Here is a 27,493-nt window from a genome sequence, read left to right as displayed (position 1 = left end):
CATTAAATCCTCCGGGTGCGAGCGAGCAAGGCCGCGGAAGAGGACGCGCGCAGTCTCTGCAACGGTCTCTCCAAGGTCCTCTGCCTTTGCTCTCCAGCACCGTATTCATCTTATATGCATCACAGGTCGCGAACGGAGAGTGCCCGGTTCGAACCGTATTCCCGCCGGCGTGGTCGCGCTTTCTAGTTTAGTCAATCGATGTTGCAGTATACGCGCACACGCGAGTTATAAGCGGGGTGCACCTACACTGTTGTTTGCACCCATTATAATTTAGTTTCCTGGGAGGACAAGGGAGTGTTCAACAAAACATATGTAGGGTTCATCATTTCCTGTCGTGGTCGAGCTCCTAGGCATTCCCCTCCCCCCGCACTTTCGGCTACGTATCTGTGTGCAGGTCTAACCAAAATGTATATCGATACAAGAAAAATTTTTATGTATCGAGATTGCATTCAACGTGGTCTTAGAATAGTTTGATGTGCACAATGATTTGTTACTCGTGGCTTTGATGTGTGCACTTGCGTCGGCGTTCACTGACGTCACCAGTGTTTCCATTGTGTGTACAGCTTGTACTTTTCATTGAAGATAGTGACCGAAGAAGTACACACACCCACGACCTCACTGTGTGCCGCTGCCGTTCCTGTCTTTCCTTACAATGTCTTTCGTATTTTCGTCACAGTGCCAAATGTTATGTGATGTCACATACCGTTTCTCATGCACATGCTTTCGTAGCATATTAGTTGTGCTGTTATTGTACGTGTACGGGCGCCTGTCTCGCAGTTTGTTGTTTTTCAGTGGTTTGTTAATGTAATGTCGATTACGTTACTGCGCTGTTTAGTAGCAGTGTAACGATATTGACAGGTGCTTCCGCCTGCGTTCGTCAAATCTTGAATGGCGAGAAAAGAGAAAACATGAGAAGCTTATATTTAATGAGTATTACTGATCGCCTTAAGTGAATAACATATTTTGAAAGTAAGCTGGAATGAATCAGGAAATTGTGTATATGCATATTCTTGCGCGCCAAAGACCTGTAACTTGTTGTACCTTTAACAAGGCGGTCTGATAACTCCGGTGAAGTTATTGTTGCCGCATTATCTGAATAGGGGAATCCCATGTGCAAATAAATAATTTTATATACATTATAGAAGTATGTATGCATGCTGAATAACTCACGTTTTATGATAATTGTATCAATGTATTGAGTTCGAATCCTGGCTGCGGCGGCTGCATTTCCGATGGAAGCGGAAATGTTGTAGGCCCGTGTGCTCAGATTTGGGTGCACGTTAAAGAACCCCTGGTGGTCTAAATTTCCGGAGCCCTCCACTACGGCGTCTCTCATAATCATATGGTGGTTTTGGGACGTGAAACCCCACATATCAATCATTTTTCTTTTTTTGAGGGGGGGGGGGTTGAGAGAACGGCTGCCTTTGCCAACTAGTCGTCGAATCTGTGAAGGAGTGTAAATACATTAGCATCACCGGAAAAGTTATATATGAAAAAGATGTGGTGTCAGAACCCCCTGAACTACCCCCTTGTTACGGCCCTGGTTCCGGGATCGCAGTTTCTTTTAGCGGTGGGATGTATTGAAGTTGTAAAATAAGGTTTGCTTTTAATTCTTGTGTGCATGGCGCATGACGGGCGTAGCCATACATTTTTTTTTTTGGGGGGGGGGGGTAGCCTTTTTGATGTCGGGGGGAAGGGTGGCAGGCTCTTGATTTCGGGAGGGGTACCCCTTTAAGTTGGTCGTTTTTCTCTATTTTACGGTGACAAAAAAAAAGGGGGGGGGGGGCAAGGGCCTGATGTGCCACCCTTTGGCAACGGCCCTGGTGTATGACAGACTGAGTTAGTGCCTACGTGTTCCTGTCGAAGAGCGCAATCCTAGTAATAACCACTCTGTGCGGTTACTAGATACGTTCGGGTGATTGGTCACTTCTGACAGGGCAGTATCTCTTTGCCGCACAGGCACCGTCTCGATTCTTCTTCTATCACCCCGTTTCATATATGGTAAAGTTAGCTTTCTTGCTATGTGCAGTTGGCCCAACTATTGGCGACTATAGTGACTTATAACCAGCGTGTTAAAGCGCAGTCTGTTTGCACTATGACGCGGAAAGTGTAGATTCCCCTCTATTGGCGTGAACATTCATAATGTACAAGCCACAGCACGCGCAAATCTCTCCACTTGAAGCACGGCAGGTGCCGCCGTTATGAGTTGGGGGTGAACGCATCACAGAGGAGCGCACTTGTTGATTATGAAAAGTGTGTTCATAAGTGCAGAAGAAGCGTGGACTAGTTGGTCTGTGTTCACGGTGGCGAATTTCACCTTGCGAGAGCACAGGAATAGACGGGACAGAGTAGAAAAGAGCGCTGCAGGAAGCCTGTAGAATAAATAGCTGTCGCGCGCCGCTCCGAAATCTCGGTATACAGTCGAGATCACACTTGTCAAGAGCGGTGGAGCGTGTGGCTCTGCGCGCCGTTTTCAGCAGTCGCTACGCCGCACGTTAGCTATACTAAACTGAAGCGCGGGATCGGGCTAGTTGGTGATCCGGTTATTAAACATAAATAATATTCTATGAATTTTTAAATTTCCTATTTTATAAACTAACGGAATGTTATCCAATATTAAGGAAATGTGAACTTTTCGTGATCCCCCCCCCCTTTTTTTTTGTTCATGCATATGCATGTGGTCTCATCTTTTCTGTTTGCTGTATATTTGTGCGTTATTGTAGTAACTCTCTGCTTGTCTGCTTGTCAGTTCTGTGCGTGATGTATCTTTTTGTGCTGAGGAGTTTAATAACGCAAGCTACTGTTCGTACTTGAAGGACCTAAGGACCTAAGATATGCAGTAGGACTTCTATGCTAGGTCTCATTACAGCGTCGCTCTTTCTATGCATAATACGATTGAAACGGCCCGCAGGCCGCTTTAAGCAAGTGTGATACAGTCTGTATGACTGTAACTGTCTTTCGACTTGAAGCTGTAGCTTTTGAGTCAACAGCGCTACTAAGCTCAGAGAGCAGCGGGTTTGATTCCCAACCCCAGCGTCCGCATTTCGGTCAGGGTTAAATGCAAAAATAACAGTGCATTTTGGTTTACACACGCTTTGAATAACCGCATGTGGTAATAATAATAATTATAATAATAATAATAATAATAATAGAAGATTGTTGTAATTGACCCCGTGTTCATGTTGGTTGCTGTAATTACTGCCAAATAAAATTGAGTTTGAATGAGCTAACCCATAGCGCAAGTGAATGACTTAATCCCGTTTAGCCGCCTCTCCCCCTCGCCGGGCCTCTGTTGCTTCCTCGAAGTAATAATGGCGTTAGGGATTTCATCGGCATCGTAATATGTGGTGTTATGACCGTCGTCAGCAGGCGCCATGCTGTCGCTGAGAAGCGTAGCCGGGCCGCGTTCTCACGCCTGGAACCCAGGTTTTCTTGGAACCAGCGTCGAGAGCTGACGGGGGAGCGGCGCTCTTTTAATCCTCAAACAAGTAGCCGACTCGCCGGATGCCTATGCCCGCCAGGTATTGTCCCTGCTAGCCGGCGGATGAGACGTCGTGTCGCCACGAAGCTGTAAGCCGTTCCAGAGGGGACAACAAAGACAGCGTCTGCCTTTGAAGAAACGGCGACCGCCGCCACAAAGTGCCCTGCTAATTGAGCGGACAGATTGGCGGACCGTTTGATGCCTGCTGTCCGAAGCTTGGGACCCCTCGACCAGCGACATACACGACGAGCAAGAGCCTCTCTGGCGCCACCTTTCAGTGCAGTGATCTTGACTCAAAAATGGATGTTCACGTGCCCCGTACCCCTCACCTGTTGTGTGTGTGTGTGATTGGTGTTCCACTGAAGAAGGAGGAGCCCGACAGGGCTTATAACGGCGCCGCAGAGTGCAGGACGTGGCTCTGAACTGTGTAGCGGTTCAACCACCACGTTCGTGGTTTGCGAACTCTTAACCTTATGCTGTAAATATTTGTAAATAGTGCCATAAACCTGTTTGTTTTTCGTATCCCCATCTCGTAAGCGTTCGTTTCCTCAACCCGAAGCTACACCACGCTACCACAGCACCCCGGGATCACAACAACTGGTGATCAGCGGTGGGATTCGAAGCCACAAGAGACAACAACAGTCGGCCCAAGAGAAGCAGCTGGCTCGAGACATGGATCACGTATGGGTGAGTGCTTGGCTTTTCCTTTGAGTGAACCAGGTTCTAAAAGAGGGTAAATTTTAGAACTGGTAGTTAACTTTGCCGAAAGACTCAGTTTCGCCGTTTCGGAAAGTTATTTTGGAAGTAGCGAGCACTCGGTACGATCATGGACTTACGGGAGCTGCAGAAGCCGGACTTGTTGCTGTTGTGTGAGGAATTGGGGATCAACACAAAGGGGTTGGCCCGAAAACCCATAATCATACAAGTCATTAATGATTTGGGGGCTGAGGATGAGGAGCTCAGTGAAGCATGGGACCTCATCAGTCAGAGAAAGAGACAGCAGAAGGAGGAGGAAGAGAGGCGTGAGCGCGAAAGAGAGCGTGAAACAACAAGACGGGAATCTGAGAGAGAGGAACGTCGCATAGAACGAGAGCGTGCGCATGAAATCGAGATGCGTAAACTAGAACTCGAGTTGGGAAAGAGGTCGGGTAGCAGTCCCCAGGAAATGATAGCTCTTCCCAACAGGGAGGCAGAGTTCAAGATGTCTAAGTACATCCAGCCATACGTGGTGTCAGGGGATATTGGTCTGTACCTGGCAAATTTCGAACGGATGTGCGAGAAAATGTCGTTTGAGCAGGACACCTGGTCCCAAAGGCTACTCACTGTTCTGCCCTGCGAGGCAGCAGAGGTTGTTGCGCGACTCAGCAAGGAGGACGCAGACAACTATGAGAAGGTCAAGGCTTGCCTTCTAAGAAAGTATAGACTTTGCGCAGAGGCCTTTAGACAAAGATTTAGGGACGCTAGAAAGTCTAAAAGTGAGAGCTATCCGGACTTTTTGTACAAAATGAGAGCGAATTTGACAGAATGGCTTAAGAGCACAGAGTCATACAGTGACAAGAACGCTGTAGTAGAGAGAATTCTATTAGAACAGTTTTTGAATTGTCTCCCAGAGCAGGAAAAAAACTGGTTACTGGACCGGGGTGACATAAGTTCTGCGACGAAAGCTGCTGAACTCGTGGAGGAGTATGCGTCGCGACGATATTTTAGCAATAACCTGCGTGCAGATGGAGCCCACAATTCCAAGCCAAATTCAAGTAAAGGTTACGTAAAACATTTTTCGAGCTCTCGACATGAAAAAGGGGAAAGAAGTGTTTCTTCTAACAAACTTCAAAAGAAGGACGATGGTGAAGCTGGTGAAAAAGGGCAAAATGCGGGAAAAGCGAAAAATGCTTTTGAGATTAAGAAACCGTTCGCTTGCTTCAAGTGTAATGAGACTGGTCACATAGCCGCGAACTGCCGAAAGGAAAAGATAGCATTTTCATTTGTCAGTGACTGCGAAGAAAACATGAGGTTACTGGAGCCTTACATGCATGACCTGGTGGTGAATGGAAAGCCATGCAAAGTGCTGCGTGACTCGGCAGCAACAATGGATGTTGTCCACCCGTCGTATGTGTCACCATCCGACTACACAGGACAGTGCTCGTGGATCCGCCAGGTGGTGGAAGAGCAGAGCGTATGCTTGCCTGTCGCAACCGTTGTAATTGAGGGCCCCTTTGGTAAACTAACAACTGAGGCAGCAGTTTCAGAAAAACTCCCTAAATTTTATCCGTACTTGTTATCAAACAAGTCGGATATGTTATTGCGAGAAAAGGGCATTCTCTTCGGTGACAGGGTAGTTCAAGCGTTAACCCGTTCGAAGGTGCAAAAATTAGCAACTCAGCTATCCTCGGAGCCAAATAACACTGAGGAAGCGCATGACGTAACAGTGGTGCAAGCAGAGGAAGACATTTCAGGCAACCGTGGCAGCGAGGCACCAGAGATCGGTCAGCCGGAGAAGGAATCTCGTGATAATGAACTTGAGTGTGCGTTACTGCCACCAGCATCAAATAGCTTTACTTTACTTTCGAGTGCGAACAGGGATAACTTGGCCACTGAGCAGTTAGAAGATGCCACCATTCAGGAAATTAGAGAGCGCCAAAGAACGAGTAAACAGGCCAGGAAAAATATTTCTTTCCATCTGAAGAATGGCGTGTTGTATCGCTCATACAGGGATAAGCGCGGAGTTGAACGAGACCAACTAGTCGTTCCCCAGAAATATCGCGCAGATCTGCTGAAACTTTCACATGGCAGTTCGTGGTCGTGTCACCTTGGACACAGAAAAACTAAGCTGAGGCTATTACAAGAGTATTACTGGCCTGGCTGTTTCAAAGACGTGGAAAATTTTGTGCGGTCGTGCGACACATGCCAGCGAGTTGGAAAGGCACAGGATAAGTGTAAAGCACCTATGGTGTTAGTGCCGATCATTACCGAGCCGTTTCAACGGTTAGTGATCGATATAGTGGGACCACTCCCTGTGACAAAGACAGGATGTCGTTACATTCTAACTATGTTATGCCCAGCCACTAAATTTCCTGAGGCAGTGGCACTGCGTGAGGTTACGTCACAGAGTGTTGTGGATTCCCTGTTGTCCGTCTTTTCGCGAGTAGGGTTTCCTACAGAGATACAGAGTGACCAGAGCAGCGTATTCACTAGTGTCCTCACGACCTCTTTTTTCGAACGATGTGGCATAAAAATAGTGCACAGCTCTATTCATCACCCTCAGAGCAATAGCGTAGAAAGATGGCATTCCGTCCTGAAGCGCGTCCTTCGAGGATTGTGTTACGAGCACAAACGAGACTGGGATGCATGCCTCCCAGCGGCACTTTTTGCTTTGCGGACGGTACCCCACGAATCCACTGGTTTTAGCCCCGCCGAGTTGGTGTACGGTATAGGTCATCGCGCTCACCTTTGAGAATGGTGCGCGAAGCGTGGGAAGGACACGGAGAAGATCCGACCGTGGTAGAGTTCATTCTCAATCTACTGGAGCGGCTATATAAGGCCAAAGAACTTGTGGAGGTCAGCATGAAGTCAGCTCAGGCCCGATCAAAAGTTTACTATGATAGAACAGCTCGTCAACGAACTTTCAACATAGGGGACCGGGTCATGTTGTTAAAAGCGTCAAGGCAGAACAGGCTCGAAGTACAGTGGGAAGGGCCTGCGGAAGTAGTTGCAAAGCTATCTATGACCAACTACGCAGTGAAAATTCCAGGTAGACGTAAAGAGGTACGCATTTATCATTGCAACCTAATGAAGCCTTATGTGCAAAGAGAGGCTGTGGTGAATATGACCCTGAATCTTCCTGAAGAGATGGAGGACAACTTTGTTTGTCTAAATGGAGGGAAAGGCAGCGCTAAAGAACTCCTTAGTAAAACTAAGCAAAGAAATGAACTAAAAGAATCCCAGCTTTCGGATCTTTGCGAGCTGATAGGAGAGTTTGACGACTGCTTTGTTGACAAGCCGGGTCGGACTGATTTGACTGAGCACGACATTGAGTTGACTTCCGAGGAACCCGTGAAGTCCAATTGTTATCGTTTATCTCCACGACAGAAAGATATTCTCGATAAAGAAGTAAAGCGCATGCTGGAATTAGGGGTAATTAAACCCTCAGAGAGCGAATATGCTTCTCCAATGATCTTGGTAGAAGCTCCGGGCAAAGACCCGAGACCTGTAGTTGACTATCGAAAGTTAAATGCTCTCACAAAGGATCAGGTGTATCCGATTCCGAACATTGAAGAGAGAGTGGAACAGGTTAGTCGAGCAGCTTACGTGACTACGTTGGACCTTACTCGAGGTTAATGGCAAGTGCCGCTCACTGAGCGAGCCAGCCGATACGCGGCTTTCGTTACTCCCGCGGGCAGCTATCAACCCACTATGATGAGCTTCGGTCTCAAAAATGCTCCGTTTTGTTTTTCCCGCCTTATGGACAAGGTTTTAAAGGGCTGCGAGGCTTTTGCTGTACCTTACTTGGATGACATCGCTGTATTCTCCGATGCCTGGGTGGATCATTTGATGCATTTGAGGGAGGTGCTCGGCCGGTTGCGTCAAGCAGGGCTTACCGTAAAGGCTGAGAAGTGTTGTCTTGCGAGAGCAACCGTCGACTACTTAGGTCACAACGAAGGACAAGGTTTCAGGAAACCCTGCGAGCTAAAGATCTCAGCAGTAGCTGACTATCCCCGGCCAATAACAAAGACCGACGTCAGGGCGTTTCTAGGACTCACAGGCTACTACAATCATTACATCCGAGATTATTCCACGTTGGCAAGCCCTTTGACCGATGCTCTCCGCGGGACAGAGCCTACGAAGGTGGCCTGGGATGAAAAGGAAGAAACTGCCTTCTTAAAACTGAAGGCAGCATTGATCAGCCGTCCGGTCTTGAAAGATCCTGATTACGACCGCGAATTCACGGTCCAATGTGATGCTAGCGATCGAGGTCTAGGAGCCGTTCTATGTCAGAAGGATGACGATGGTAAAGAACATCCCGTGCTCTATTTGAGCCGGAAATTGAGTTCTCGTGAGATGGCGTACTGCGCTTCAGAAAAGGAGTGTGCTTGCATTGTGTGGGCCATTCATAAGTTGCAGTGTTACCTCGGAGGTGCTAAATTTACAGTAGAAACAGACCATTGTCCCCTTACCTGGCTGAAAACTGCGACATCGAAGAACAGTCGCCTTTTGAGGTGGAGCTTGATTCTTCAGCAATATCATTTTGATATTAAGTATAAAAAAGGCAAAATGAATGGAAACGCGGACGCGCTCAGCCGGTCTTTCTAAACCATTCTGGAGTGCTCTTGGTGTATCAAAATTGATATTTTAGTTTTTTCGTGCATCGTATGTAAATTTGTAAGGTAGCACGTCTGGTTTCTCAGCGCAAGTGAGTCCTGAGAGTTCTGAGTGTGAGCTTTTGTTAAAGCTAGTAATTAAAATTGGTTTGCTATCCCTCTTTTGGCTTGGTTTGTTCGAGGGGGGCCGAGTGCTTGCTTGTACATGTGGTCGAGTATCAGAGATCCTGTCGAAGATTCGGCAATCACCTGGACCATGCCACAAGCGAAGGCCAGTTTCTGCCATTCAACTACTGACCCTTTCGTCGTCCCTGCGAGCAGCAGTGTTGACTGCTGCCCTCCGTGACTCATCTGGCGAGGGGGAAGCTGTTATGACCGTCGTCAGCAGGCGCCATGCTGTCGCTGAGAAGCGTAGCCGGGCCGCGTTCCCACGCCTGGAACCCAGGTTTTCTTGGAACCAGCGTCGAGAGCTGACGGGGGAGCGGCGCTCTTTTAATCCTCAAACAAGTAGACGACTCGCCGGATGCCTATGCCCGCCAGGTATTGTCCCTGCTAGCCAGCGGATGAGACGTCGTGTCGCCACGAAGCTGTAAGCTGTTCCAGAGGGGACAACAAAGACAGCGTCTGCCTTTGAAGAAACGGCGACCGCCGCCACAAAGTGCCCTGCTAATTGAGCGGACAGATTGGTGGACCGTTTGATGTCTGCTGTCCGAAGCTTGGGACCCCTCGACCAGCGACATACACGACGAGCAAGAGCCTCTCTGGCGCCACCTTTCAGTGCAGTGATCTTGACTCAAAATTGGATGTTCACGTGCGCCGTACCCCTCACCTCTTGTGTGTGTGTGTGTGTGTGATTGGTGTTCCACTGAAGAAGGAGGAGCCCGACAGGGCTTATAACGGCGCCGCAGAGTGCAGGACGTGGCTCTGAACTGTGTAGCGGTTCAACCACCACGTTCGTGGTTTGCGAACTCTTAACCTCATGCTGTAAATATTTGTAAATAGTGCCATAAACCTGTTTGTTTTTCGTATCCCTATCTCGTAAGCGTTCGTTTCCTCAACCCGAAGCTACACCACGCTACCACAGAACCCCGGGATCACAACAGTGGCAACAAGAACGTGTACGAGGCCGTGCTATGTAGAGAAGGAATTGAGGCGCCACGGGTTCCATTGAACAGGTATCCATATCGTCGTTCCCGTGGGAAGTGACTTCAGGCGTTAAAATGTACGATGTTAGAACAGGCAGAACTGACTCTATAAACTTCAACTGGGGATTTATTCGCAGAAGAACGTAATTGAGAAGATTCGCAGGGAACCGCGTAACACGGAAAATATGCTCATTTTAAATGTTCAGAATGATGTGGCATGTGTAGGCCGAAGAGTTTAGAAGAATGGAGGTATTATAGCAGTTTTCAGGGCAATCTGTCTGTCTGTCCGTCTGTGTTGTTAATTATGTTTTTATGCGAACTCACTCGAAGTTTAGTGCCGCATCCGGCCTGTTGTCTTGTCCGTTGTACTTTTGTGCTAATCAATTATGCGTGTTGTCAATTCACACGAAACAGCCCTGCTCGCATCTTCAAATACCACTAAGTGGAGAGTCGCGCCTTTTAGTGTTCGCGTTCTATGCCACCGACGGCTTTTGCGGTCGAGCACAGCGTTTTCTAAAAACAGCCTGCTGTCTTCGATGACCTGTGATACAGGGGCGTAGCCAAAGGTGGGAGGTTCAACCCGCCTAAATATGTCTGTTTTGCTTGCATAATAACGCACACATGCAAATAAACGCACGAACATACGAAAGCTATGGTTAACCCTCCCCCCTCCCCCCAAAAAAAATCTGGCTACGCCTCTGCAGTGATAAGACCAATTATTTCGGAGCCGCCTCGCATCCTGCTGCCCGCCGAAGTGGGAGGATTAGTGGCGCCGTTCAAGTATGAGGAGGAAAGAAAAAAAAGCCTTCTGGTGCGAGGCCCCGCCGTTAGGCTTATCTCACGGAAGCCGTTGTTCCGGTTCGGGTGTTTCGCAGTCGACCGCCGCGGGTTGCTTGATCATATACTTACGTACACGTTGCTCGATGTCGCGCTTGCAGCATGGTGCGTCTGACCTGATGCAAAAGCGACGTGGCGGTGACTCAACCTTCGTATTCCTCAGATAGTTTGTGGTCTGGCTTCTGTATATAGCTATCTGCATCGGGTGAATTCTTTTTGTGGTCTCGATTAGCTGCAGCCAGTGACCTCTCCGCATCATGCGTTGCGTTTTCTTTGTGCTTCACATGTTTAGACGTGGGTATATGTTGTCCCGTAGCCTGATTTGTGTCGACGCGCCGTTGTAGTTGGGTTGTTATATGACCGGGAACTCCTGAAAGGTCCGCATCTGTTGTGGTGTTATTTGGGCAATAACTCTCTCACGGGGGCCCTATCACGACAAATTGTCGTCGTAACCGGCGTAATTTTTTTTAACAATCTGCCTGACAGTTTCGTGATCGTGCAATCTAGCAGGCAGCATGCAGTTAGTCGCACAAGCGTGGTGGGTCCCGGATGTGCTGCTCAGTTTTCTGTTACGAGTAGCAAGAGTGTCTTTTCTTTTTTTCTCCACAATAAACTCTGAAGACACCGTGTGTTGGGAGCATTTGTGCCACGCAACAGTCATTTGCCTCGCGTACCTTGCATGTCTTATCACCGCAATCCCGGAACTACCCGCCATGAACGACGTGCGCGTAATCAGCGTGCCATGACATTCTTGATAAAAAGGTGGCTACCGAGCGCCGAAATAAAAAAAAATATTAAGGAAATGCAAGCAAGTCAAACGATTAATATTGTTGGTGATAAAAAAGAGTCCATTTTTACTCCATCTTTTCTGGAAGTGGAAGATTACGAGCATCTTCTTTTGTAGGGACCTACTTGGATGTGGAAGAGCGATCGGTACAGTGGCGACATAGCTACACTGCTCGGAGGCTCCGTTGACATATAGCAACTGTTTTTGATTGTGACATATCTCGCTTTGTGGCGATAGCCTGTGAAACACTTATAGATGCGGTGAAGGATTCGTAAACAGAGGAGGTATTTTTCGTCGAATTTTCGATCGCAAGTTCCCACATCTTGCCCTTCCTGCATATCTTGTGGATGTGATGTATAGGAGTGGCTCTAAATGTAGTGTGTAATCATGGCCGATGTGGCGCCGTAGGCTTCAGTTAATCGAAATCTCCCCACACCCACTGTAGATGTCATGTTATTGGCCTTTCTTTGAAGGCGCTTGTTTTTGTTTTATTTAGTTGATCATTCATTGAAAAGTTCTGTGACCGCAAAGGGTGTCAAGAACGCCTGTAGGAGCCCCGTTTTGAGTCCCGGCTAATGACGTCACGGTGTTTTTGGCGCGGGAATCTCAAGGTGGCGTCTCCCACTCAAATTTTCTTTTCGCGCGTTTTCTCGCTGACTATAGGCGTCGTGTAGCGGCAAAAGGGGTGTATTCGTGATTGTGAGATTGTATTTTACTGAAAACGTGGTTGATTCGCTACGACGCGCCGACTTGCAACAGCAACCAGCGGCCCCCTACCGAATGTTTGCAAGGACATGTGTGACTGATGAACTGATCGACCTCCGCTTATTTTTATTTTTTGCCAGTGTCTACTGAGGATACCACCTGCATATGAGGCGAAACGTCAATCACTTTGTTAATAATTGTTGTGTTAACTCAAAGTAGAGCTTTCACAATCAGTGTCAAACCCGTTTTAAATGCTTCAGGCTTTCAGGAGTTTCATGCTGTTATTTTCTAGCCACCTGTCAAACGTGACTTGCTGGAAGCCTCAAACGGACGAATGCTCCACCGCCATACCGAGAAAAGGGATAGAAGCTCAAGTGACAAAAGATATATATATTGCCCTTCCACGCCCCATCCCCCAAAGGAAAAGCCGAGGGGGGAAGGGGCGGGCACGTGAACTTGGCAAGGTGTTCAGTGGCAACATTATTGAGTTACGACGTGTAGTTTTACAAATAAACATACCCTTCAGACACACTTCGCTACAAACCAGCCAGACAGGTCTTTGTCAAATATGTTTACCTTTAGACATGTAATATACAAGTAAACTCCGAACTCCGTCTTCTGCAGGGAAGATATTCCTCTTAGCGTCCTGTGCTGCGATGGGAGCAGTAGAAAGTCGAAAGGTGGAGAGGATATCATAAAGAAGAAAGTTTAAAAAAATGGAAAGCAGTTAAGTCGGCCTTTAACGAGTCTGGCTGTTGGATCATTTTTTTTACAAAAACAGTAGTAACTGTATTTTTTGTTAGTTACTCTATGAAAAAAGTAACAGCGTTAGTTACAAGTTACTCAAATAAAAGTAACTAGTTACAGTTACTAAAAGCAACTAGTTACTGGTAACGCGTTACTAGTAACTAGTTACTGCCCCAGACTGCCTACAATTAGGAAATAAGGTAAATTCTACGACGCGCATTCCCGTTTACATTTCCCCCAAGTGGCTGCTTCGATTTTAGCGTGCCGAGCTGAATGAGTGAGACCACGTCCAGGAGCCGCGAGACACTGACCCACCACTCCCCGCGCTGCTCTCTTGGAGGTGCCCCGCCACGGTGGTCTAGTGGCTAAGGTACTCTGCTGCTGACCCGCATGTCGTGGGATCGAATCCCGGCTGCGGCGGCTGCATTTCCGATGGAGGCGGATATGTTGTAGGCCCGTGTACTCAGATTTGGGTGCACGTTAAAGAACCCCAGGTGGTCGAAATTTCTGCAGTCCTCCACTACGGCGTCTTTCATAATCGTATACTGGTTTTGGGATGTTAAACCGCACATATCAATCAACGTCCAGGACCCGTGAGACACTGACCCACCACTCCCCGCGCTGCTCTCTTGCAGGTGCCGATGTGGCGCAGGCGACGAGGTCGAAGGTGGCGGGCTCATGCTGATGACGCGCGCGCCGAGTGATGAGCGCCACTAGCGGCTCCAGTGCAGCAGCAGCAGCAAGGCTCGACGCATCGTCCCTGGTCTCGCCACCAGCACGTCCGCCGCAATGGCGTCGCCCGCGGCGGCCGCGGCCGACGGCGTCAGCTGGCAGCGCGGCGTGCGCGCCTCGGCGGGGTCTCTGTCGCGGTCACTTCTACAAGCTTGTCGCGGCCACCGTGGCTGGCTTCCTGCTGCTCGAGTACAGCTTCAACATGCTCTCGACCAATCAGAAGCCGTTTAAGGTATATATATATGTATATATATATATACACACTCTCCAGCGGCGTAGCCAGGGAGTAACAAACTGGGACTGTGCCCCCCCCCCCATGGTATAAAGAGCCCAAAATGAGAATTTCAAAAGTGCCTCTCTCCCCCGTCCTCAAATCAGAAGCGAGCCCCTCCCCCCCTCCCGCATTCTAAAAAAAGTTTCTTCCTAAGCCCCTGAAAAATAAACGTTTATTCCTCCTCCTCCTCCTACGCGCCTGACAACACTTTGGCGCTGTTACAACGAAACTCTGTATAGCAAACACTTTTCATTAGTTACCACGGTTTCGAAACGTTTGGACATAGCATCATTTCTTGTCGGTGACGGTGGCCTGCCATAAATGATTGGGAAAAAGTTACAAAAAATCATATCTCACAGAAAAGCTAGTTATCAAAAATGACTCCCAATTTTGTACAGCAGAGACATAACTGAATATTCTGTTAAAATTCGTGTTTCACCACACAAAATGCGTGGCTTCTCGGAGTGTTCAACATTAGGTCCATCCGATTTGCCTGCACCACGTGAACCAGTTCACGGGGTGCTGCACTTTGCCATTCGTTTCAGTGGTGCAGCATTGACGACCTCTGAATCCTGTCATTCGTTTCGAAAGGTGCGGAAGAGGTGCAGCACTGGTTCACGATTTTCATGCACCTCCTACGCTGATGGTGCCGGCTTGGTGCAGCCTTGCATGCAACTGAGCAGACGACGCAGCACTTAGGCGTATGCACCGTATCTGCCTCTACTAACGCTGTGTCTTCTGCCGAGATGTTTGCGCCTCACAAATTGTCTGTATGTGCGGTTTGCCATCGTTCAGTCTTAGCTGAACGGTGTAAATTAAGCCAACAGAAATAAGGTCTGCACCTTGTTGGCACATCGTCATTTGTTTCGGGGGTCGCGCTGTACCTGCACCACTGAACGCACACTGCACAATGTCTGAACTTCGCGGGCACAGCCATGAACCAGTTTCAATTAGTGCAGGTGAATTGAACGAACGTATTTTACAGTAGAGCCCCATGCGTTTGTGAATGGCAGTGCTCAATTGTTCTGGGAAGCCACCTGCTTTGTAGTGAAACACTGCACTTTTACCGAAATGTTCTGGGATATAGTAGGTCTCTGTTGTATAGATACGAGAATCATTTTTGATAACTAGCTTTATTCAAGACGTATGATTTATTTTGGCTATTTCCTATTTAGTTTTAGCAGGATGCCTTTGCTACCTCTGAGAGATGGCACCACGTGCGGAATTTTTGAAGTCTGAAGTTTTATTCACATGAAATGAGTACATTTTTTTTTGCAAACACTGTATGACCCCTCAGCCAAAGGCTAGTATTGGGGTCATTTACAGACATATATATACAGAAATACACATTAATAAAATGACAAATAGATAGAATGCATATACACACACATCTATATATAGAAACACATCTATTTACACATACATATGTACACATACATACATATATACACATAGATACATATATACACACGTATTTAACAGACAAGAATATATGGTATAGAACAAGGAAACATGTCCTGTATAACTCAGATGTGGTAAGCATATCAAAATTGAGGGAGAAGAGAAAGAAAACAATAGAATCCATATGAGTGTATCTACAGGTTGCATATGTGACATAGGTGTCTGTACAGATGACATTTGCTGTTAATTCTTTTTTAACCAGTGTGAAATGTTATTGCTCTGCTTTCCCTCAATTGGTATGTCATTGCACATTTTTGCACCAATATACTAATCTCTGAGGTTTCTTGCCAACTGTATATTAAAAGTTCCCAATTGCTTTGCTTCTTGTTGGACGATTTGGCATTCGCAATATTGATATGTTAATTAGATAGTTGTCTTTTATTACACTGATAATGCACTTTGGCATACTTATTTCACGTAAGAAATCAACTGGTATGATGTGCAGTTTAGAAAATATTGGTTTGCTTCCTTCATTTCGCCGTGAGAAATTAATAGTTCGGACAGCCCGTTTCTGTAGACATCGAACAGCATCTAGGTAAGTATTGAATGTCCAGGTCCAAGAACCAATACAGTACGGCAGGTGAGGCTGAAAAAATGAAAAATACAGGATGTGTAGAATGTTTGTTGGAAAATGTTCCTGTGCCTGAAACAATGCAAAATAACCTGATGCTAGCGTAAAGCAGAGCTTCGATGTGATGCTGCCAATGTAGATGCTGATCGATAATAACGCCAAGATAGGTGTATGCGTGGATGCATTGGAGTGGGCATTGATTTAAAAATACAGTGAAAAAGAGAACCATCGGAGACCATTTTTGAACATGAGTGGCAAATGATATATTTAGTTTTTGTAGTACTGATGCTTAGTTTATTGGCAACGAATGATTCTGAAAGTTGAACAAGCTCAATTCGGACTTTTTTTCCTCGTTGTTGTCACCTGTAATTATCATAGCGGTGTCATCAGCACACATTGATATATCAGCGAATTTTAATGTTTGAGGCAAGACTTTTATATATACTGTGAAAAACAAGAGACCGAGTACTGAACCCTGCGGTACTCCTGTACTAAGATGCTGAGGGGATGAAGGTATGCCATTCATATGTACGATTTGTTTTCTATTATCAGGATAACTACGAAAAATGGGGAGTTCATAGTTGCGAAACCCATAATCGCTTAACTTACCGTATAAACGCGTGTAAGGGCCGCATTTTTTTTCAGGAAGTGAGGGCTAATTTTCAGGTTGCGGCCCATACACGGAACTTTTTTTTGGTGAACTAAAAACAACGTACCAGTTAGTGAACGAAGAGCGTTTATTGCAGTATGCCGCGCGTGCGCTTAATCGTCGTCACTCGACGAGTCCTGTAACTCGAAGTCCGAGATAGTGTGTTGCGGAGCACCATCATTCCACAAACAGTCATCTTCGGTGCCATCCAGGCTGTTGGATATCCCAGTGACCTTAAAACTTCGGGACACAATGTCCGTCGACACCGAGCTCCACGCCGACAATATCCAACCGAGAACAGTAGCAAGCGGTGCCCTCTTCAGCCGTCCGGTCGGCGTGTGCTCATGGTTGCCGGTTGCCATCCATTCCGTGTAATGTCTTCGGAATTCAACTTTAAATGGTCTATTCACGCTCACATCCAATGGTTGCAACATTCCTGTGAGGCCGCCTGGAATCACGGCCATGTCTGTGCCGACACGGCGCAGCTGCTCCTTCACCTTATCGGTAAGGTGGCCACGGAAACTATCCAATACTAAAAGTGAATGTTTGGCCAACAAAGCTCCCGGTCTGTTCTGCCAAACACTTTTCACCCAGTCTAGCACCAAATCATCGTTCATCCATCCCTTCTCTTGGGCTCTAACTATGATGCCCTTGGGGAAAACTTCGTTCGGAATTCTTTTCCTTTTCAAAACAACGTACGGGGGAAGCTTCTGCCCGTCCGCGGTCACACAAAGCATCACAGTGCAGCGTTGGCGCTCAGCGCCGGTGGTCCGCACGGCGACACTCTTCTTGCCTTTTACTTCGACTGTGTAGTTCTCGGGAGAGTCAAACCACACAGGGGTTTGATCAGCGTTCGCTATTTGCGACAACAAATAACTGTGCTGATGCCGCAGGCCGATGACATGCTTGTGAAAACTAAGCACCTTGTCGGTATAGTCTTCTGGCAGCCGCTGGCACAGCGTCGTCCTTCGCCGAAAAGAGAGTCCCTTTCTTTTCATAAACCTTCTCACCCAGCCAGCACTAGCCTTGAAATTCCCGGCCGGTATATTTTCTGCACGTGCCAAGGCTAGTGCCTTCATGCGCAGCATGTCTGTAGTGAGCGCAAAACCATCGTTCCGCACCTCAGTCACATAGCGGAGCAACTCCTCTTCCAAATCGGGATACTTGCACTGTTTTCCTCGGAAAGCGCGCTTTCTGATATTGGTGTTCTGCAAGGCTTTTTTCTGGGCGCACCAACGTCGAACACACTTCTCGTCAACATCGAATTTTCTGCCGGCGGCCCGTTTCCCATGCTCGAGGGCAAACTCGATCACCTTCAACTTATAGCCAGCTGTATAGCTATTCAGCTGCTTGCCCATCGTTCGAAAACGTAAACGTCCCGTAGAAAACTAGGTGGAGTCCCAGAGTCATTCAACGGTGCGCAAAACTCGAGCACATGCCAGGCTGAACAGCACAATGACCGAACAACGCACAAACACCAAAGTTGGTGATGCTAATGCTGATATGGATAGCGCGTTTGTATAGAAGTTTCAGAAATTAAAGATAAAATCCTGCTTTAACCTTTAGTTGGCGGGTGTATGAACACTACTAAAAAAACTAAAAATTTTAGCCAACTTCATGAACATATTAGCATGAAAAAAACCAACAAATTATTCTAATGATGTACTATATGGTGATGATGAAAATTGCGTTCTCTAACGCCATCTACTGACAACGCCTAGTAGCTCACACACGTGCGCGCATTTTGAATACGCATGGGTCAAGGAAAGTGCGGATGCGGCCCTTACACACAATTTTTTTTTTTTTTGAATATGTGCTTCTTAAAAACGGGATGCGGCTCTTACACGGGTGCGGCCCTTACACGCGTGTATACTGTATTGAGTGAAGTGCCATGATGGAGGGCATTTTATCCACACAATTCTTCTTGGAATGCATATTAAATTTAAATCAAAGTGATGTTTAGAGTGAATTATATTGATGGTCTAGCACCACTTCGTGCCAAAAGTGCTTTTTGTACCGTGCCGCAAACCGTGCGTTGTAAAAAGTGGCATATCGGTCGAACCTTGTTATAAAGTCTCTCCTAGCTCGAAAATAGCTTTGTAACATCCAATATTCATTATAAATGTAGGTGATGACATTTGGGGAGCAAGTACTTAAGTTAAGTAATAAAGTAAATAAGAAAAGCACCAATTGACGCCAACTGGTTTTCAACTGACTAAAATTTTGTCACCAGTTTTTTTATTTGTTCACAGTACCATCAAGGGCCATCTTACAAAAGTATTACATGGGTGGGCGGGCACATTAGAAAAAGAAGCCAATAACATCCACTGTACTGATGTCAATAATACCAATGTACCAATGACATCCACTTGGTGAACCATCTTGAATCCAATTTGAGGGCTGCCATGTTAGTGTCAATGTAAGCTTCAAATAATTGCTCTATCCCAAATGTGCTCATTCAATCGGACCAACAAGCATTCCGATTGGGAGGCCTATTGGATGGAATACACGGTAGTTTGAATGTTTTTTCAATTGGAATGTGTGCAACCAGTTCGACTAACAAGCATTCCGATTGGGAGACCCAATAGAAGATGGAGGACAATTGGAATGACTGATTGGGACTGTGAGGTCCAGTTGGTCTTTTTTATAGAAGTCCAAAATAGCAGTTGCTTTCCAGTTCATTTGGGTCTAATTGCTGGGAATTGCTATGACCAGTTGGCATAGGTTGGCAACACTTGGTAGAGCTCACTCGAACTCACTCATAAAAATTCTTTTGCACATAGGACTCGCTCGAACTCGGACTATCCACTAAAGTTTTTCGTAGCCGGACTCTCTGAGTTACAGCTCCAACCAAATCTGAGCTCGAGTGAGTCGACTCATGAGTATGTTAGCTTAGAAATAGCTTTTTCAAGTGTGGTGTCAATGCCCTTTAACACCAATATCTCACCTAATTTGTGCTTTTTTTGGCACATTTTGACACAGTGCCTTCGAATTCGAGTTATGAGCGCTCCCAAACCAGCAAGGTAATTTTAAGATGAGAACATAAGATATACTTATTTAGAACTTTCCTGTAGGTGTTTGCAGGGATGGAGGCCAAGGTAGATTCCCTACGTAATTCACGCCTCTGTTCAATAAATATTGAAATGGTGTATGAGCAACACTGCTTTAGATTACACGCGAGTAGACGTGAGTATAATTGTGAATCTAGTTAAGGTTGATAGTAATGGTGAAGGTGAGCAGATAGGACCATAAGTTGGCAAAAAGAAGTGAAACTCGCTCAGACTCGCTTAAGAAATATATCTTGTGCTTTACACTTGCTCAAATTCAGGCTCGCCAAATTTTTCACGAATTGAACTTGCTCAGACTCCCACTCGCAAAAATTTTCTTCAACCTGGCTCACTCGAGCTCAAACTCTCCACTATAATACTCACCTGGACTCATTCAGACTTGGAGGCATGACTTGATCAGAGTTTAAGTGGGTCCGAGTGAGTCAACTGATGAGCGAGTTCGCCGACCTATGTTCGGGACCCATACACGTTCCTTATTTATACTAAGCAGGCAAGAGCATTATGTCCCTTTTTTATGCTAAAATGTGACGTAATGAACAGGTATAGGTGGCAGGTAGAACTGGGTGAATTTCACTGTTGCCAGGATGTGCCGTATAAATTTCAAATAGGTAACATCGTCCCGTGCATTCAGCATACATTCAGCCATATATTCAGCCAATTAAATGCCACAAGGCTACTCTCATCTCCCACATATGCTTGTTGGTTGACTCCATTCAACATGGAAAGAAAACACCTACAGGCTAATTTGTTGTTATTGTTGATTTCTTTAGTATAAATATTTTCCATCGAATATGACAATAATGTTTTATTCTATAAAGGATGTTCATCATTATGCAGTTTCACTTGAATAGTTCGATAAATGTATGAAAGTTCATTGTATTTCTGTAACCACTATTTGCTGTGTTCTATTTACTCTAACCTCTTTCCCTACATTTGTTAAATATTTTATTGTTCTTGAATTTTTTATAACTTGTAATTTTTATATTGCCTTCCTGCAATGCTGTCAGATGACAGCAGCAGCATAGGAAATGAATAAAAAAATCAGTGCTAGCCAAGCGTAGTGGCTCAGCTGCTGGCATATAAATAAGAACTAAGGAAATGTGCGAAAGGCTGCTGCTTCCATTTACGTGTGCCTTTATGAAGCCCTAACTTGGAATCCTGCCACATACATCCTGCGGTCTGATGTATTCTCACAATTGGAGTGTTTCTCTGCAATTTTAACCAGCATCCATTTCTGATACCGGTGCTTTATGGCCCTCTTGCCCCTCCTTACGACCTTTCTCCAACACAACTCGTGCAGGTAGTCTCACCGGGACTTTCTTGGATTTTCCGACCAGTTCCTGGTGGTGCACAGCTCCCAGAGTCTGCCAGTCCATATTCCGTGAACAAATCCCACTTTGATAAGATCTTTCCCACTTCCCCACGTCTTGATAACACCAGCACTATGCCTGCCTTGGAGCTCTGTCCACTTGTGCCACCTCACTTAGGTGAGTGTTCATGCAGCTTATAAGGTTTTCGTAAGGTGTTTAGGAACCACACAGATACAATGCCTGTCCTTCTCCTTTTACAATTAATCTCCATAGCTGCTTCAGGTAGCTACTTGGAGCACTAAATCTTTTACATGTACAACACTACCTACTGTAATTTGCCAACCACCTGCGACAGTCTGCCATCCTAGGAGAAAACTGCTCGCTCCTTGCAAGACCGTGGCAGCACTATTTAAGTAGGGGCAAATATGAAGAACCTTGTGTCATTGCAATTCAGGCACATGTTGAAGAGCCTGGTGAGAGTATGCCAATTCAGAGCTCCTTGTCTCAACTGCTGTCGCAGCTGGAGGGGAGCACCTTAGCAATGTTCAGGGTGGGTTAGGTAATCGGCTAGTGTTGCCACGACTGCAATGATGCAGCATACTGGTATATACATAGATGCACACTTTTTAATATTGTGAGCTGTTTGCGACAGTCACATTCTTCAGCCTAAGTTGAGAGCAGTGTTCAGTATTGCTAGTCTCACATCATAGGACAACGAACAAGAGGCAGAAAAAGTATGACTTTTTTCAGAAATAGCTGTTTAATAATGTGAGCAAATTTGATGGTCTCCTGCACATATTGGTCTAGTAGATCAGACTTTGGTCAATGCCAACGAAGTAATGATCTGGCATGAGAAGTTGCTTGCCGTGTTTGTCATAACCGAACTGACGCCCATCACTATTCGTAAAGATCATTTAGTCACAATATCACTGAATCCTACTACTTAAGGCAGTAGGCAATTCCATCCACCATGCCTAATGTTGAACAGGGCTCAGGCAGTCGCGCTAAATTTACTGCAAACCTTAAGTTATCCCGTTGCTTATTTGGCAAATAAAATTATGCTGAAAGTGAAATGGGAGCGAAAAAATGCGAAAGTCAAACAAGAAAAATGTAATTTGCAAAATGCGGCTGTCTGCACCACAAAGGTGAGGGGGAAAATTATTTAAGTGATTTTAAAAAGCTGGAATAAAACATTGAAATTTGATGGTGAAAACGCCCAGCATGTAACCATGACATCGCACCCACGACAAGGGCACTGCACGGTCACGTTGTTTTGGCAGTCATGACTCTTCAACAAGCTGAACAATAGAAATGTGTATTCCGATATCCTTCTCATAGGTATTTGTGCGACTGTGGTGCTTGCTCAAAGGCATCTACTTTAGCTTTAAGAAAATAGTTGTTTCTGGGCTGCTTTTGTTATGTGCATATATGCTGTTTCAATACTAAACACACTAACTCACAAGGATCCTTTTTGTTTTCTTTCCATGTATGCAGTTGGTCGATTAAAAGTGCTCAAGGATGCTCCCTCGTTTGAGACGATGGAGAAGGAGTTCCCGCACATACTGCCTGGCGGACGTTACAAGCCCACAGACTGCACGGCTAGGCATAGAGTGGCCATCTTGGTTCCTTACCGTGACCGTGAGGATCACCTCAGGGTCTTCCTCTACAACATGCACCAAATGCTGCCCCGGCAGCAAATAGATTATACCATCTTCGTAATTGAGCAGGTAAACCCTCGTGCAAGCACGCTTGTGAAAGCTTCGATACTGTAACTTATGCATACTGTACACTGATCTACGCTGGTTCTTCTGTGCACCCATTTCATTAATTACAATGCTTGCAGATAGGCAGCCTAGCAGGTGAGGTATTTCGCTTCCGTACTGGTAGTTATGGGTTTGACGCCCAGCCACAGTGGCCATATGAGGTTGAAGATAAAGTTGAGCATGCCCATTTAAAGACAGCATAGAAAATTGAGGCCACCATGATAAAGAAAACTTGAAATTTCTCATAACTTTGTGACTATTCTGCAGTCGAACTCCACAGTATGTGCTGCTTAGGTGTTTTTGAACGAGTTGAAAATTCAAATACAAGGCTGCCTGACAAAGCAGTGAGAATATTTAAACTCTTTAAAGTTTTGATGCTGACTGTACCGGAAATTGATTTGTATCACGTAGTCACTTCAGTGTGCCTTACAATCGTATCTTTGTTTTGGTACATAAAAACTGAAAATTACCTCCCACAATATATCTAAGAGATTCTAGAGGTTTATTCAGTTACACCAGAACTTTAAATCTAAGAGATTCTAGAGGTTTATTCAGTTACACCAGAACTTTATTTCTGAGAATGTATATTATCCAGCAGGTTTTTAATCAAGTGGTTCTTCTATAAATTCGCTCTACTGCTCTTTCCTTTTCAGACAGATGATGTAAGTACGAAAGAAGCCTCAGCCTTTGCTGATATTTCATTTCCTTTTTCCATCTTATTTGTATGGTTTATAGAATGTCATAAAGGAAGGGACACTGAAGAGAAACAGTGACTTGGTTTAGATTGATATATTGCACTCTGAGAACTCTGTCATAAGTTTTACTGTAATAAGTTCATTATTAGCGGAAAAAAACAACCTTGAAATTCCATTTTCAAATTTCACACCGAAATCTTCATGTGTGACATAAAATTCAAAATGTTTTTATTTTCGCGACATCGGCTCGATCAAATTTTCCTAACCTTCGTGTGCTAGGTCTAAGGCACCCACGGGTGACAATTTACTTCAACTTCATTGATTAGAAGCTATGTAGGACCCAGTAGATGCCTTAAATATTATGACGGCACGGTGTTTGGTGGGGGACTCTCAAGGTGGCATCTCGACTTGCATCTTTAAATATGAAGCATTTCTTAGCGAACTTCAGTGACTTAGAGCGTATCTATCTATCTATCTAGCCAGCCGCTTACGCTTGGGTGCTGTCATGGTCACCCCGTTAACTTGGCGTGAACCAAAATTAGCATGGGAGGGTAAGATGGTTTGACGAATATGACGTGCTGCTCAAGACTTCAATAATGTCACGATTCCATCACGTATGTCGTCAAACACGTCTCGCCAGACAGTGGCACATACCCACGGGTGGGTATGTGCCACAGGTGATTGACACTTAGTATCTACCCAGGAACGACGAGAACACATGGGCAATTTTAACATGCAAGCGGTAAGAAAAATAACCGAAATTGGTAGCGTCAACCCGACGAATGCAAAGAATAAGTGTCAGGGTCCCAGCTGGAATCGAACCCAAGCACTCTGTGTGGCAATTAAGGGTTTTACCACAGAGCTACGCCAGGTCTCGGAACTACTTTTCAAGTAGACGTTAAGCTTTGTGAAACGTCAATAGTGGTTGCGATTCTGCCTACCCAATTCTATAAACATTACACATGTTCTCATTTTGTACATCCGTCACGTTGGGTTAACGCCAATTGTGGTTATTTGCCATGCGCTGAAGTTGATTTATGTGGCAGTGTTCAGTGTTTATGTGCCGAGCATCAGCGCTTCATATAGGCTGCTGGTGTTGCATTATTAATACGTATGTTCCAGTTGGTATCGTTGTGCAAGTGCAAATAGCTGGCTATATAAACATCTGCAACTGTTCACATGTCTGTGCGTGCAACGTCTGTACATATATTTAGCGTCATTTCATGACGTGTTGCACTGTAAAAAATTGCAAAACGGTCACCTTCCCTCCGCATGCTTCGCATAACGTTGATTTCCAGCTACATGGGACCTGCCAAACTTTTTTTGTGTGTTTTCTCGATTACCAACCGTCATGTCACGGTAAAAGTGGTGTTATCAGAATCATGAAATTGTACTTTACTAATACGCAAAAAATAGTTTTGCTCTTTAGTGTCCCTCCAGTACTATATGACTGCAAAATTGTCACTGTTGTCTTGCATGTAGTTTCCATTCTGAAACCAGAAAGGATGACTTTTTCTTGTCCATCAAAGAACTTTTAACGCTTCATAATGAATTTGGACACAAAATAACTCGGTAAATACATGTCAATGCCAGGTGAAAATACTAATAATATGTTCTGTGCGCATAGTTGGGTGCTCACTGAAGAAAATTTGGCATTTCCCACCTACCCTGGGAATCGACGTTATGCAAAGAATGTGGGGGGAAGGTGACTGTGTTGCAATTTTTTTAGCGAAATGTTACGAAATGACGCTAAACATATGTACAAATATACACACAGACCTATGTTAAACATTGGCATGTTTACTTTTGTGTAATGATGCCAACAGCAACATGCGTATTATCAACACCAGAAGCGGTGAGCTGATAGTGAGGATGGCGGGGACCCTGGACACTGCTAGATAAATGAGCTTGAGTGGATGGCACTTCATTACAATTGTCATTAATCCAACCTGATGGCTCTAATAGGTACATATGTACTGTTTATAAGATGGATAGCCAGCACTGCAACTACAATTGATATTTTATGAACATTACGATCTCTGTGAAAAGCAGTTCCAAGACCTGGCATGACTGTCTTCGAATACATGATTGCCACGTAGAATGCTGGGGTTTTATTCCTGCTGGGACCATGATTTTTAGGTATTCTATGCGTTCATTGGGTCAACACTGCCAATGCCAGCTTTTAGAGACAAAGCTCTTTTGGGCGGAGCTAGCGCCGCAAAACTCGAACCGAAACTAAACACCTGTACAACAAAAAACAAATGTGTAAACAATCGACTTTGTGTAATCAATTACCGTACTTACTCGTGTAATCTTCGCACTCGCATAATTATGCACCCCCCACATCGACCAGCAAAAATACGATTTCTTTTTTTTCTCGAGTAATTATCGCACCCTCGAAAACTGCCCCAATAATGTCGTTTGCTCGTTCCAGCCACTGATGGTGATAGCACACACCATCTGGCGCCATCTCTTAAGCATCAAGGGTATATTGCACAAAGATTCAATCCAAGCCAAGCCAAAGTAGCAAGTGTGCGTTGCGGCGTGTTTTGTATGTTGGGTCGGTAATCTGGTCACGTTATGGGGCGATACTGAAGCTACACGGCTGCTTTCAAGTTGGAAGTGATAGATCATGCATTGAAAAATGGCAACGGAGCCACCCGTAAGCCCGTTGGAGTCTACAAGTTTTGTGTTCGCTTCTGTTGACGGCAGCTGAAAGCCACCAGGACGCGTCGGGCCTGCCGTGTGCCTAGAACTGGGATTGATGGTAAACTTTATTCTTTCAGAAGGAAACTGAAGACAATTCTGTTAAATATACATCAGCGCAATACTGACGTTTTACCTTTCATGGACTCCTGTTGAGCATCAAACGTTACCGCTATGCCTGCAACGCCCGCAAGCTTTGCGTATGGTATTCTAATTCTAGACTATTTGCTTGCACTTCTTGTGTCTCAAAGAAATCTTGACTTGTGTTGAACCTGTGCTTTTATTGTCGAGATAAGTTTTAAATTGTTGTTGAGATAAGTCTTAACTCTTTCCTTACCACGGGAAAATTGGCCTATTTTTGTATGTTGCAGCTAGGACTTTTCTGTGCCTTCGCTACTAGATTTACAGTGCCATGCAATACATCAAAATAAAGAAGAATGAATGTGCTTTTGAATGCTTCTTATTTTAAAACAATAAAGAAAATTTATTTGGAAAAAAAAATTTGCATACAAAAAAATAATTTTAAAAAATTTTATTTGAAAACGAAGCGATATCTCGGACAAAAAATTTTTCTGAGAAATTTCGAGATATACAAAATGTTTAGTAATCACAGGGCAACATTATTTAGAAGAATCGTTAAAATTGACAAAGCTGTTTTTGAGTTACAAAAAAATTGCCTGATGCATAGCGAAATAGCGAAGTTTTGAGTTGGTCATACGCTAGATTTTTTTTTTTAAGAAAAAAAACTTTACAGCAAAATATTACATACCAAAATGCAAGTACTAAATGTAGGGTTTGAAAGGTACATTTTACGGAAGAACTGGCAGATCTAAATAGGTAACGAAAATTGACAAACACAAATAATTAGGTACGTTCACAACAAATGTCGTAATGATTTACTTATATCTTCCGAGTATAAAATTATGGAAAATTATGAGATGCAAAATATTTAAAACAGCGTATTTAACCATTCTTTCATCAACTGAAATTTCGCGATACGGCTGGAAAAACGTTGCAGAGCAGTCATTGATGTGTTGAAGAAGCCAAGACACCTTGTCTAGTTTTTGTGCGGTAGCGCCGTTCGTTTCGGGATCCGAAACATGCAGCATGGCTAAATGTGCGGTGAAACACCACCTTGACATGACTTTTGGCGGAAGAAGTCCAGAAAGCATTTTAGTCGTACTCCAGTACAAATTTAGACGCGGAAGTTCTAATATCCCCATATACATCAGGAGTCCAATGAACAT

At 45.1% G+C, this 27,493-nt stretch overlaps 1 protein-coding gene across 3 annotated transcripts in view; it reads left to right on the top strand.

The window, feature by feature from the left end:
* Window positions 1-27,493, top strand: part of LOC119174354 (beta-1,4-N-acetylgalactosaminyltransferase bre-4) — a 168,943-nt gene that overhangs the window by 119,661 nt on the left and 21,789 nt on the right. For all 3 annotated transcript variants that reach the window (XM_037425220.2, XM_037425221.2, XM_037425223.2), the window contains 3 exons: window positions 13,653-13,981; window positions 21,073-21,259; window positions 22,577-22,809. In XM_037425220.2, the coding sequence (XP_037281117.2) occupies window positions 13,721-13,981; window positions 21,073-21,259; window positions 22,577-22,809 (681 nt within the window). In that variant the 5' untranslated portion in view covers window positions 13,653-13,720. The remainder of the gene's footprint in view (window positions 1-13,652; window positions 13,982-21,072; window positions 21,260-22,576; window positions 22,810-27,493) is intronic.

Source organism: Rhipicephalus microplus, unplaced genomic scaffold (assembly GCF_043290135.1).
Source record: "Rhipicephalus microplus isolate Deutch F79 unplaced genomic scaffold, USDA_Rmic scaffold_63, whole genome shotgun sequence".
Lineage (NCBI taxonomy): Eukaryota > Metazoa > Arthropoda > Arachnida > Ixodida > Ixodidae > Rhipicephalus > Rhipicephalus microplus.
The sequence above is the reverse complement of the archived record's forward strand: the minus strand, read 5'-3'. Positions and strand labels throughout refer to the sequence as shown.